This window comes from Plodia interpunctella, chromosome 9 (assembly GCF_027563975.2).
Source record: "Plodia interpunctella isolate USDA-ARS_2022_Savannah chromosome 9, ilPloInte3.2, whole genome shotgun sequence".
Classification (NCBI taxonomy): domain Eukaryota; kingdom Metazoa; phylum Arthropoda; class Insecta; order Lepidoptera; family Pyralidae; genus Plodia; species Plodia interpunctella.
In genome coordinates, this window is record NC_071302.1 from 10,224,210 (window position 1) to 10,239,245 (window position 15,036).

The 15,036-nt window shown below is 32.3% G+C and overlaps 1 protein-coding gene across 1 annotated transcript in view; it reads left to right on the plus strand.

The window, feature by feature from the left end:
* The window catches only part of LOC128672441 (transmembrane protease serine 12-like), a 27,223-nt gene continuing 12,187 nt past the window's right edge, over positions 1-15,036 (plus strand). Inside the window, exon 1 of the mRNA XM_053749588.1 lies at positions 1-307. Within this exon, the coding sequence (XP_053605563.1) occupies positions 223-307 (85 nt within the window). The 5' untranslated portion in view covers positions 1-222. The remainder of the gene's footprint in view (positions 308-15,036) is intronic.

The window sequence follows — 15,036 nt, forward strand, 5'->3', positions numbered from 1 at the left end:
AAAAAGTAAAAACACAGAGTTAGTCAACATTTCAACAATAACATCGCGGTGCGCTGCCCAGGCGCATTTTTTCAAACCATTTCTAATTCGGCAACCGACCGAACCGGACGCCAATCGATTTTAGACTTTTTTTTTTCTTATCGGACATTTTTGTGGCCAGTGTTTTAGTGTAATTCTTGTGTCATTATGGATTGAAGTTACGTGTATATTAATTTGGTTAAAATGGCACTAACAAAATGTTCTGTCAAGTGTGTTTTTATTTTTATTCTCCTGGCTGTTCTGAACACGGATGGCTATAGTCCTAGGGGTAAGTTCTGTATTTTTTTTCATTTGTCAATTTTTTTTTACCAATCTTAAGAATGGGATGATACGCTGATATAATTTTATCATAATTACATTTTTTTTTCTTCCATTACGTTTCTATTCTTTTACTTCGACTACATTTAGATTAAAACCTGATAATAACAGTCAATTTGTGGAAAAAGTAGTCTAAAAGTAAAAATTAATTACGAATACAAACCATTAAATTAATATCTTGAAAAAATAATTAAATAAATTATGTCGCTTGCTGTATCACTGGAGTTAGTTGTCAAACGTATGAAACTACTTGGTTCGGTTTTACAATGTCGTCTTATCTTTATTTATTGAATTAATATATATATATATATATATCTTTCTCCTTTAAATTTCCAGCCGTTTAGGTCCATCTAAATTACAACAAGTTGATAAGTTTTTGTACATAATAGAACAACGCTATGGTTTCAAAAATTTATATTAGTAAGTGCTTAATTTTAAAACCTATATAATGAGAAAAAGGAGTTTGGAAAGACAGGTACATATGTTCTTCTGTTTATCATATTAATCAATCGTAAAACATAGATGCCGAGCGAGATTCGAACTAGCATTTTACGAATGTTTACCGTGTCCATGGTAAAAATAAAATAAATAAATAAATATATTAGGACAAATCACACAGATTGAGCTAGCCCCAAAGTTCGAGACCTGTATTATGGGATACTAACTCAACGATACTATATTTTATAACAAATACATATATAGATAAACATCCAAGGCCCGGGCCAATCAGAAAAAGATCATTTTCCATCATGACCCGACCGGGGATCGAAGCCGGGACCTCTCGGTTCAGAGGCCAGAACCATACCACTGCGCCACCGAGGTCGTCAATATATAAGCGTTTTTAAAAAACTGACAAGATAATTAAATGTATTTAAAGTACATTCCATGTTAAAAGAGACATGTAAGCGTATTTTAATAAAGAAATACGACAATGAAAATTAACTTTGATAGATTAATACTTCATGATTTACCCATTATTTTAACCCCTAAACGACATAAGAAGAGTTACTCATAAGTTTCACTGTGTAGTATATCTGTCCGTGGAATTACGGCCGAACCGATTTTGATCTAGTTTTTAGTTATTAGAGAACTTAATCGCGGATGAGACATAAATTAAAATATACAAACACATGCTAACAATTAAACATCTTGACGTTGGGAATTAAATCATGTTTTTATTACCAAAAAGGTTGGTTTATTACTTCAGCATTAATATTTTTAATAGAAAAGCTTAGTTTAAAGGTATTTACTTTCCTTCCAGTTTCACTTTCATCCGATAACAGTAATAATACAAATGTCTTAACTCGAGCATTTCCAATAGAATACAGGTTTCGCCACAGCAAGTTAAATAAATTTATGCAAAGTCAATTTATCAGTTTGGTACGCATAACTTTTGATTTGGTGCTAATTGTTTATAAAATCTTGCTTATTTATTTATATATATATATATATATATACGGTACATTATGTACATTACAAATTATACTATACCTACATTCTTGCAAACTATATATCCATATTACTATAATTTTAACTATTATTCCAACAAATTATAAAAATAATCCCCAGGCGTCTGCCTGTCTTGTCTGTCTGTATGAACGCGATAAACTCGTAAAAAGTTAAAGTACGAAATTTCGGTTTGTTTGTTTAAAGAAGGCTTAATAGTTAATTAATTGTTTTAGCCTTCTGTATTACAAAAGTGCGAACGTGTGAAGCGCGCAAGAGGCTATATGACAATGACAGGGTTCTTACCAAATAGATCAGAATCCCTTCTAAATCTATGAAATAGATTGAGTTTTTTCACGTGTCCTAATGGGTGAACAAATGAAAAATTTCAGGAGAGAGAATTGTATTTATATAAGTGAGATATTTCACAAGCTGAACCTTGAATCAAATATCGACACTTACAACCCATACAACGCAGTACGAGTAATTAGTAGAAATTATATTGATTCCACTTGAAATATAGGGGAGGTATAATAAAAACATATTTAGAGATTTTTTTCTAGTTTTGTGTGTGTTGTACTTGAGTATAATGTATAGTCTTGTCCACTGAAATAATATGTGACCAAATTATAATTTTCTAGTTCCAACAGTCTCTGAGCTATACCTATGATGAACAGACAGACAGATAATCAATATACATTACATAAAACTTTGTCACTTTATTATTTAACAACTGCTTGGATTCGCATGGATGCAATATAATGAATGTTACCTACATTTAAGCCTTCCTGTTGAATAACTATTTAAAATAAACCCGCATAAAAATCCGTTACATATTCTTAAAGATCTCAGATTACATAGTCACAAAGATTTTGTCTTCAAGTATGTTATATCAAGGTATCAATTATTTACCGACCCTAAGGAACACGTTAAAAATTTCAATGTGGATCACGACTTTATGTAACCTGTTAATCCTATTACAATTCCATCCTTGTCGATCACGAACAGAGACAAGAGCCACCCATGGCTTGCACTTTCGAATGTCCAACGATTGACGTAACACGCGCCTTATGGGGTTCCAGAACTGTATGCCGGCTCCACACTACCGCGAAAAAGTTAGCCGAAGTTTGAAAGATTCGACATATTATAGGTATTGCGGGTATTAAATTACGGTTAATAAAAGCAGTCATACAAACTACGCAATGTGGGGATGTGCTTTACTAAATGCATCATTAAATGATGCAATAAAGAGCAAAGCACAATAAGGATATTAGTAAAGACTATACAACTTATATATATTCTATACTTATAAATATATATATATATATAAGTTGCCTATAAAACTTATATATATTCTATAAATTTTATAGGACTACTCCTTACTATTTTTTTATTCAAAATTTGTAAAACAATAACATACTTTGTACTTCACAGAGGGCGCACTCAATGCTAAAAGCGTTGTCTATCAGTTAATCCTTGGAAAAAACTGAGAGATAATTTGTAGCAATAGGGAGATATATATATATATATATATATATATATATATATATATATATATATATATATATATATATATATATATATATATATATATATATAATGAGTAAATAAAATAATATATCAAATAATATAAAAAATCTTCAAAGGGCCTACGTGTGTTGGATACCCACAAATCCTCACGCAGACCTCTCATAGGACCATGTTAATAAATAATTTTAAATTCCTAATTTTTAAAGAATAATAGAAAATTTATGTTTGACTTTGAAACTCACCTCTGCATACAACACCCAGGTCGAAGCGGAAAATACCCACGTTTCGATTGGAAACAAACACTCGATTTTCAGTAATCGATTTCATTTCAACACTGCACTTTGCTTCGACAAATTAGTCGCACTTTCACGTATTTGCATTGCTGAGAGTATTGAGACGAAAATCACTAAAATTACCTTAAATTACTGCCTACACTCTATTTAAAAAATTGCTTAAAATATTTTAAATCAATCCTCAAGATATTATAGTGAATTCCTTATGGAAACGTAACGTTTATAAGCGTCTAATTCAAGATGAATAAAAATTGACTTGAAATGAATAACACGTCAATCTATCAATATTGCCTAAATCTCGGTTAGTAGGTACTTTTTCGAAGTATCTACCTACTAATCTACCTACATTCCATGAACCTCTGATATTAATATAGCTACATCCTCATAAGCCATTCTGTCGTGACTCTCAACAGTATGTCCTCTAGGACTTGGCGTCGTGGATCGGGTCGGGAGGTTCCCTCTATTGTGGTTGAGCTTCGCGATGGCTGACTCACGCGTCAACTGGTCGGGGACGGAACGGGGGAACTGGTCAGCTCGATCTTTTATTAAAAGTTTTTTTTTTGTTTGGTTAATTATATATATATATATATATATATATATTCCTTTCATCAGCACTTTATCACAATCATAATATGTTTCAGTATACCTTTTGACCATGTACTTTATTGTGTACTTACATTGTTATATTACTGATAAAAAATTATACATAAATTTATATTTAAAAAATGGTAAGCCCTTCTGGCATAAAAGCGACCAACACTGTTTGAATGAGTTTCTTTCGGCATTTCTTCTCAGCAGTGGTCGTTCCGAAATGCTAGTAGTTTGTAGCTTTGGTAAACATCATTTAATTTAGAATATGACGTGAAAAATTGCCTGTGATGGCTAATTTCTGAATAAATTATTTGATTTTGATTTTGGACATACTGATGAGTCATAGAGATATGGGAAACGACTATAGTCGTTTCCCATACTATTCGGGGTTGGCTTTTTTAAATTTCGCGGTTACTCAATGTACTACTTATTACAAATTTACAGAAAAATGTCTTTGAAGTTTATTCATAACCTTATATATCCACAATTCTACTTAGCTATGTTCATTAAATGCCACTACCGTATAGCGTAAGCGGTACAGCTAACTTCTTGCGTCATTCAGACTCCATATGCATGCATAGGAAAGGTACTTGGTAGATATTAGGTATTGTATATATATAGTACCTAGGTACTATATATATAATTATTAAGGTATTATATATATAGTACCTAGGTACTATATATATAATACCTTGCTAATATGTCTTTTATAAATACCATAGATCATGTTTGATACCCAATGTCATTTGTCAGATTTTATTATTTAAAAAATATGTAAAATGTGGCATTTGTTTCACATGGATGTCGTACGAGGCGACTAAAGGTCACACAGCCTAGATAGCTAGACAGCATTCCCAGGGAGAAAATCACAGTCGAATCTTCAAAGTTGTAAGGTTAATTTTTACGCTGGTCTTAGGCTTCACAGCCCCGAACGCAAACGCGCAACATGTCAGTAATAAAGCTTATATTTTGCAGAAACATACCATCACACGGAAATCAATCGCCATGCCAAGTCATTTATATCATAAAAACGCCATTGAAAGTGGCATACGCATCTTTCATACAAAATAAGCCATTGTCGCGATAAATCGAAACAAAATGATTGAACAATAAGCACGGAATCGATTGTCGTTTTTATTCGACTTTTCTCGCTTAGGGAGATGTATGGAAAACTGTGAGATTGCCATTGTGTTTGTAGGTACAACTGTTATTGGTGACAAGATTTACTAACATCATAATACTGAGGACCCATCTTGGAAGGAGCATCTTAAAATTCTATGAAATAACACTTGAGAATTAATGAACTAAACATGTTAATTGAAAGCATGACGTCACTTGCTAAGCTAAAATTTGCTCGAGACTTCGTACGCAGCATTTTTACCTATCCCTTAGGAAATTTTGAAAATTATCACATCTTCCCTGAGACGAAGAGAAGGTGAGACCTTCACACTGAGCCTTCTCAGCAGGAGAGAAAAATCTAGCAATTTTGTGGACATTTTTTTCTGAAATTCTTGAAAAACTAGGCGCCCTGTAACTAACTACTACGAAAATCTGTCTTGAACCTCTAAAATTGTACCCCATATTTTTGACATTAATAAATAAAAAAAGGTTATAATTTTCAAATGGATATAGAAAAGTTAGCAAAGTTTTATTAACATCGCAGTAACGTACAGAGAAACAATAAAATCCGAAATTCCTGATATATTTTTTATTACTAAAAATAAATGATACATTTTTTGTAAAGTACCTGCGGCTCACGCCTGTGCCAGGCATGTCCTTGTTTATATATAAAATAGTTAAGTATTTTATATTAATCTGATGTGATTGGTGGCATGCCTAAGACAAATTAAGTATGAAATGAAGATTAACGATTTCTCAGTACAGTCGCCAAAAAAAATGCTGTTTATATATATTTTTTTTTCTATCAGATGGTATAGATATACACTTAAATCGTATGGAAATGATAATGTAATTGTCATAGAATATAATGTAATTGTCTACAAAATAAGCATTTATTAATATGAATATTGGAAAAGCTACGTTTGTGTTATCAAAAGACTTATATAGTCTACAAGTCCAAATTTAGTTGATTATTGTGAGATTTTTTAAATAAATCAAACTCATGTCTGATAATATAGATAGAGTACCACTTACTTTATGTAAAGAAAATTTTGATTGATTTTGAAATATTTCATGAAATGATAAAACAGAAAATTTGTTTAGCAAACAGTATTCTTGCAGAGTGTACCTGACAATCGTCATAACACTCGTATCTTTAAGTCGTAATCGGTTGGACACGCCGCGGTCAAGGTTACCTCGTTTTCATATATTTCTATTATACTTTTACTTTTCATGGAAAAGTGAAGATTTTATCGATTGAATTCATATTGATCAACTACTTTTATCTTCATACGTGGAAATTAAATTACATATTGCGCGTGGAGAGATGAAGTAAGTTTACAAAAGGGCTGACTAGGAAGTAGCGGCGCAGAACAAATAGCGAAAATTCGTATATCTGAAGCGGTATTCAATTAATGCTTATTTTAATTTTAATAATAATAATATTGGGATACTATTATTGGGATATTACTATTATAACGTGGGGAAACTTTTGCCCAACTGTGGGCAGTTGGGCAAAAGTTTCCCCACGTTATTTCTATGAAGCCCTCTCCTCCATCCATCTTTTGGTCACTCGATCATCGAGTCTTTATCCTAGTGTATAAATTTTATTTCGAACCATCTATTGTCCCACTGCAAGGCTCTTTTCTTTCCACACAGTTGATCATAAAACAAGAATCTCCTTTTTTACAGTAATCAAATCAGATTACGGTGCGGAAAACATAATATTATTTCCAATGTAACGCTCCACAGTAACCCTAGATGGTATTTTCTCGACTTTCACCACAGGGGTCACAGGTTCGATGCTTGCCCCGAGATGCGGCGATAAGCCGACGGTGACTACTCAATAAATGTTTGTTTGTCTTATAAACAATCACTTTTTGTTTGTCTTATCTGATCTAAAGTTGCTGAGGAATTTGATTGGATGATTTATTGTATCAGGTGAATGTTTTAAAGGTCTTGGATGTTTATCTATATAATATGTCTACGTGTTAGGTAGTACATAAACACGTATTGCTGAGGCATGTAATATTTTATTTATTTACCTTGTACCTTTAAACGTATTATAGGTAAATATAAATTTAATTACGTCCAAGAATAAAACTTAATACACTAGATATGTGTAATAATTACTACTTAAATTTAAGAGCTAAATAACATAAAAAATGTATCTTAAATTTGTTTACAATACAACCTTAATACGCTTTTAAATATAAAGGTATGGACGAGCATTTGTAATGTTTATGGAATGTAAAGATTAAAATAATTCATATACTACCTACCATTGCTGTACTCAATAATATTTTTTTTCAAAAGCCATCATTGAATAAACTGCAATTTCTATACATTACTTCGGGTTATACAACGGCCTATCTATAAGAATCTGTTTGTATATAACTCAATGTGATTTGAGATATGGATAAGGTCACTCAATAGAACGTTTGGATTATGTTTGGACTCATAAATCTATAAACTTACGTAACGAAAATAACCACATTCTTGAGCGAAAACCATTCAAAAGTATTGCTTCCTTTTTTTACACTTTTAAAGACTCGTATCTTTTGAAAAATATAATAGAATCTATTGGCATGTGTTTGAAACCATTATGCCCATAGATACAAGAAAATTATTATGTAATAGCGAATTTAAAACAATGTGGTTAGACCAAAAATTATAGGGACCAACACTATTTAAGTATATGAGTTTCTTTCGGCATTTTTTCTCAGCAGTAATCGTTCATGTATGTCAGTACTTTGTAGCTTTTTAAGATATTACTCATTCATTAATTGACCTTACCTTGTCCCATCATCTGGGGTCGGCGCAAAATGTCTGTTCCCTCCACAATTCTCTATCTTCTCACATCCTCCCTTCTCTCATCTCTTCCTTTACCTTCCTCGTCCTCTATATCCATATGTACCTTCCTACTTAAAGCTTTCCTCAGTAAATGATTCTCTTCTCTCCTCATCACGTGTCCAAACCAACCGAGTCTATTACCTCTAATGTTTTTCAATAATATAAAATTTGACGTCATAGTTTGAAATGGTTATATTTCATTGGCTGAAGTTGATGATAGCGATGATGAAGGCGATGAAATAATCTTTTATGATGAAGGTACTTTTATTATCGATGAATTATTTAAGGTTCTATTTAACATGTGCAGAATAGCGCGAAGCGGCACACAGGTTAAAGTCAACGTCAAAGTTAACTGGTGCGCTTCAACCAAAATGTATTCCTTACGTAATTGAAAGCAAACAACTTACATAATTCAAAAAATCCGCATGTGACATACTTGAACCACAGACTTCGACATGATCTCATTGTGTGTGCTCGAACACATAATCTATTCACAAAAGAAGGTGAAACTCAAAGATAAACTATGAAAGACAAGCTTTAAAAGGCAGTTCTAAAAGTAATTACATAAAACAGTGTCGTAAGACGCTTTCTTTGAGACAAAAAGGTAATTGCATCAAGCGTCATCACTGAGGAACGAAGCGAATTTGTATTATTTTTATTGGAATTTTAATTAACAACTATAAGAATAGGCAACGGATCCAATTTGATTTGATGATTTGCTGCCTGCAGTTTATATTACAACTAGATGTTGCCCGGGGCTTCGCTCCCGTGAGAATTTTGAAATTAAATATAGCCTATAGCAATCTTGGATAATGTACATTTCTAATGGTGAATTTTTGAAATCGGTTCGGTAGTTTCGGAGATTAGTCGTCTCAAACATACAAACTCACAAGCGCTTACCTCATTATAATAATACTTAATATAGATTATAAAATCGCTAGTAAAATAATAACATTAACAAACAAAGCTCAATGAAAAAACAATTTAATTTTTTTTCATAAAAGTCGTCTCATTATTTTGAATTTTTATTTTATTTTTATTTTTTATATTTTATTTTCCGAATTTTTTTTTATATCCCAAGTTACTTAAACTTTATTATCATGTTCTTACCTGACCTAGTCTAATTATGAAGCAGAACTGAATTTACCGATTATTATAATTCAAGCTTACCTAGATTTTGAGAAAAAAATAAAAATTTTCGATGTTGTCGAATTTGTGCTTCCGATGAAGAGTGATTCTGTGAAATGTGGACACCCTATCATTTTACGGTTAAGGGAAGCGTATGTCCAGCAGCGGGACAAATACAGATAAAAAAATATTAACCAAATCGCCCCGTACCTATTGCCATTCATTGTCATTGAAATAGGTCTTATAACAATAAATGGTTGCATTTTTCTCTGCAAAATATTTCTGTCCCTGAAGCCCGTTATTCTCGTAATACGAGTACGACATTTTATATTATAAAGATAATTCTGATTTTCTGCCTGACCAGAATGACTGCTGTAAAAGTCGTGTCAGATGCCTTTAGGCAACTAGAATAAAATTTGACACTAATGTTAGCAATTACACATTAGATAAGGATATGAATATGGACAAGCATGTTTTAAGCCTTCGTATTTATCTATATAATAATAATAATAATTAATAATTAAATAATTAAATTTATGTTTTACAAAAGCAAAGTAGAGCAACAGAGACAAAACTACGAAAGCAATCAAACGTAAAGTAAAAATTAAATAAAAAACTTTTACAATGCTACGATTACCGCTTGCGGTTGATTACGATGCATTACATTATAATTATGTCATATGATGTAATATTACGTGATAGTGAGATGTGATTTACACCATCCGGTTCCGAATTTTGGTCAAGTTTTGGTGGATTTATTTAGATGACATAGTTGTGGTCGGATTTAGTGTTAGTTCCTACTGGCTAGGGTCGTCGTATTATAATATTACTAGCGACTTCGATCGAGTAAAACTATAATAAATTATACACTTTGAAGTGTCACAATATGTCGGGTCATGATGGAGAATGATGTTTTTCTGATTGGCCCGGGTCTTGGATGTTTATCTATATATGTATTTGTTATAAAATATAGTATTGTTGAGCTAGTATCCCATAACACAAGTCTAGAACTTACTTTGAGGCTAGCTCAATATGTGTGATTTGTCCTAATATATTTATTATTTTTTATAAAATCCTATCTATCATTGGTGAAAAATATATAGCTGAAAAAAATATAGTTTTTGAGTTCATCGCGTTCATACAGATAGACATACAGACACCACAAGGTGACTTCTTTTTATAATATGTCAGAATGTCTAGATTTACAGTATAGTCTATCAACTGCACTGGCCACCTAAATTGCTCTGTACAAATAAATAATTTAGCAATGATGTTCCAATTTTAAATTTAGACAAAAAGTATTTATTTCTTTAACAACTTTTTTGTGTTCACACACATGATATGGGGCTGCCTATTAACAAAATAATGCTTGTGCCAGATGGACATTTTCATTGTTAGATATAAAATATATACAGCAATACCAACTTTAACCTTTTATCATCATTAGTATCCTATTAAAAGATCCCACCAAAAACATTTTCATGTAAAAATGTTGCCAAGACGAGTCTAGTTTGCTGCACAAACTCTACATTTTAGTCAAAATTAATGAAAAAGTGGTCAGATCTCATGTAGAGCCGAGATTCTTGATATAACCTAAACCTAACCTAACTTTACCAGACCTAACTTCACATATTCTACATTCTAGTTAAAACGTGTAGCTTGGCCGTTTCTTCACTCTAGAAATAAGATAACGAATGCCTGGACATCTGTCAAATCTAAAGTATACTAGTTACGTTATTCAAACTTTGTATGTTTTATTAATATACTCATATTTTATATCTTGACAATTTTAACAATCTGGCATTATCCAAACCAAAGTTACGAGGGTTCAAAAATACGACGAAGCGTTTCGAGAAAAGATAGGTAGTGCCCCTTGCGGTTCGCTTGGCTCGTCTTGGCGCGGACACTCCCGTGCCCCCAGATTAATGTACGCCATGTAACCGGGATGCCATCCATACAGAGATGAGATGACACGAATTATTCGAATCTAGGACTTGTCGATCAGAGGGCATCTTAACAACTCGACCGTCACAGCTTCAAATCCTCAATACATTAGTGTTCTGCACCTTATCTCCTGTCGGATCAGAGAAAGCCGAAAGACGACCCGTGTTAGATACTGACCTATTCTTTATACAGATAATATTCAATATGCTGTTATAGATTCTATATTCAATACCTTTTAAAAGCCCCCGCAAGATTTTCATAGATTTTCAGTGCGTGGTAATTACGTGCGATAATTGAAAATACGATTATTTAACACCTGTTCCATATTATCACGGAACAGTTCGCCGAAATTGACGGTTTCAGCATACATTACATAACAATAACATTATTCCCAACGCTTGCCTTGTCAGTTATATGTAAGAAGGAAATTTTAAGTACATCAACTATCTTTTTTAATACGCGTGATCATAAATCAGTATAGAACAAATCTCGAATATGCTTCTATTACATAACTTATAATAAACTGTAATAACACATAGGGTTTTTATCCCGAAATTTCCATGGGAGCGAGGCGTCGGGGCGCAGCCAATAATATAATAAATTAGTATTATGTAAAAGACACGGAAAAAAGTTTTTTATTCCGTGGTAAAAGGTGTAAATTATATCTATTATTCCTATCAAATTATTTATTTCTAGTAATCATCGTATTTACATCTAAATTGATATGTCTGCGTACGATGATTGAGACTTAGTTATTATAATAACCAATAATATAAACTCTTTATTCTGAAGTTATATAAGTTTATGGGTACTTTTTAATTTGATGATATTATTGATAAATATATACGGACAAATCACATATATTGAGCTAGCCCCAAAGTAAGTTCGAGACTTGTGTTATGTGATACTAACTCAACGATACTATATTTTATAACAAATATATTATAGATAAACATCCAAGAGCCAGGTCAATCTGAAAAAAAAAATTTTCCATCTTGACCTGACCGGGGATCGAACCCGGGACCTCCAGTGTAGCAGTGCGGCATGTTGACTACTAGGCCACGGATGTCGTCAAGTATGGGCCTAGGATTGATCCAATAATGTTCTAGGACGGAAACCACAGGCCTAAAGTACACTGTTTCTCATTTCTGCATGTTCCCGGATGGGCCCTGAAGTGGGCATGTGACGGAGCGAAGTCAGCGTAAAAAATAACCTTAAAATTTCAAGGATTCTGTTATTTTAGATTCAGAATGGCCCTATTCCAGGGCGGAACCACACGGCACTCGAGTATACGTTGCTATCTATCTAAAAATAAACAACATGAAAACGTCAATTAAGAAATAATCTCGTTGCTAAAATGAAGATAGTATCTCAAATTGGTCAATTAGTCGAGAATGAATCTTGTGCTTCCGTCCTGCTTATCTGAATCAGTTTGCTTTTAAATCTGATGCCCTGAATAGTTGAATCTTATGGATAGCACGATTTTTACTACTTAATAGTACTTTTCGTTTTTTTTTTACGAGCTTTTAGTACGTTCGTAAATTAGTTTAGGATTTTTGAAGTTAAAATCGAACCACATTTGCGTATGTGAAAAAAAAAATATTATAAATTTATTTTTATCGTAAGTTAATGTGTATCTTTCGTAAAACCTAATTCTTAAATTACGTACGTAAAATCTACTATCAAAATCATTAACCGGTATAGATATTGAAACTTGAAATATGCACAATAAATTATTGTTATGAGAATTATATATTGACTAATGACTACGACTAGTGTTCGCGACAAACTTGGACCTCGCGATCACAATTAATTTGTGTACAGATTTAGTTTTAATAACAATGCAATTTCTTGCAAAAAAATTAAATGAAAGACTCAAATTTGTCCTCGGAGAAAAGGCTGCGGTGAACCTCTTCTTCATCTGCGCTTTGGAAGTTGACAGTAGGCACAGTTTTAACTAAATTTTTGACGTCAATAAGTAATATCAATCTAATTCAATTACGAATATTGAATTTTGGTAAATACCTACCTACATGTATCTGTGCTAAACACTATGTAGTGAGAAATAAACTTTGGTAATGATTACTGTTTTAAAAGAAGCGGTGGTGGTGTAATGGTTAAGACGCCCGCCTGTGGATCGAAAGGTCCCAGGTTCGAATCCTACTCGTGCCATATGAGTTTGTTTTTTCAATTCATTTTGACTCACATATAGTAGTTTTCATCGACCACGACTTGCGTCCGGTGAAGGAAAACATCGTGAGGAAACCTGCCGCTTACATTACACCGCCACCGCTTAACTCACTAGGAAGGTAACTATCGATAAAAACAAAATTATTTTTTTTATCATAGTTTTTCACGTATCATTACAGAAAAAAATATATATCATGAAATTAAGTTTTTACGCATTTTAACAGGCCCAGCTCATTAAAAAAAATTATAGACGTATTTTTTATATATATACTTTTGACAGTACATTAGCATGTCGTAATACCAAATAGTGCCCTAACTACTTGACCATTATGCAACGAGAAAGTGCATCTGATACGATGATTGATGCACTTTAGGCCGATGCTTGTGCAATAACGTGATTATGATAATATGCTTTTTTATAGTAAGTGGTCAGCTTATTGATATAATTATTTATTACCCAAATTGTTTGCACCCATCAAAAACTGCTTTACTCGGTAATAGCATAGTATGTATGGCACCAAAAATTTACAACAAAATTCCAAATCAATATAAAATCTTAAATTTAAATCTATTACAAAAACACCTCAACTGATAAATGTTATTATACTTTAAATGATTTCTTTAATGATATACTCGGATTGAATTTAGTGCCAGTATACATTACAATTATTTTTTTTTTATTATTTGTAGTGGATAAAATACTCCTCTTTATATTTGCATACCTTTATTCGGTAAAACATGTAGGTTTAATTCATTTTCACATCAATTTGTATATTTGTACTCATGTTCTTGGCAAATAAATGTTTTTCTTTTCTTTCTTTCTTTCCAATATATTACAAGAACAAACTCTCAAAAAGTACTTGACGGATTATCATTTAATTTATTATAATTATAATTATGTATAGGTAATCACAAATTATAAATCATCTGTAATCCATTTGCCGTTCCTGATATTTTATCCAGAATTTTTTTTTATATTCTTAATGTTAATCTAATTTGTATTTTATATAGCAATACCCGACAGGGTTTACATTATACCTAGGTTATAATGACTGAGGTGACTAATTTACTGAATTACCTTACTGTAATTCAATAACTTAGTCACCTCAGTCATTATACATTGTAAAAAGCAATAAAGAATTTGAATTGAATTGAAACTTGGTACAGAGACATACGATAAAGTGGAAGTAGCATAGGCCTCATATTTTCTATTAGATCTTAAAAAAAAACTAAAACTTCGTTCTGAAATATAGAAGTAATACATTACTCCATCACGCAAAATCTACTGGACGGATTGTTATGAAATTTGATACACGAATATTTAACCTGGAATAACACATAGTAGTACTTTTATCCCGAAATTACCACGGGAACGAAGCCCTGGGGCGCAGCTAGTATACCTATAATTCAGTGACGTAATCTGCACAGTAATTACCTAATAACTGGATGGTATTAACGTCTGTTTTCCCACAGTGTGCACTAACGACAAATATCGATTTAGATCAGCCATTGACCCGAGAAATGCGCTTTCTCTGCATAGTGCATTGGTTGCATAACTGCGGTCATTTTGTTTATTACACCTAGC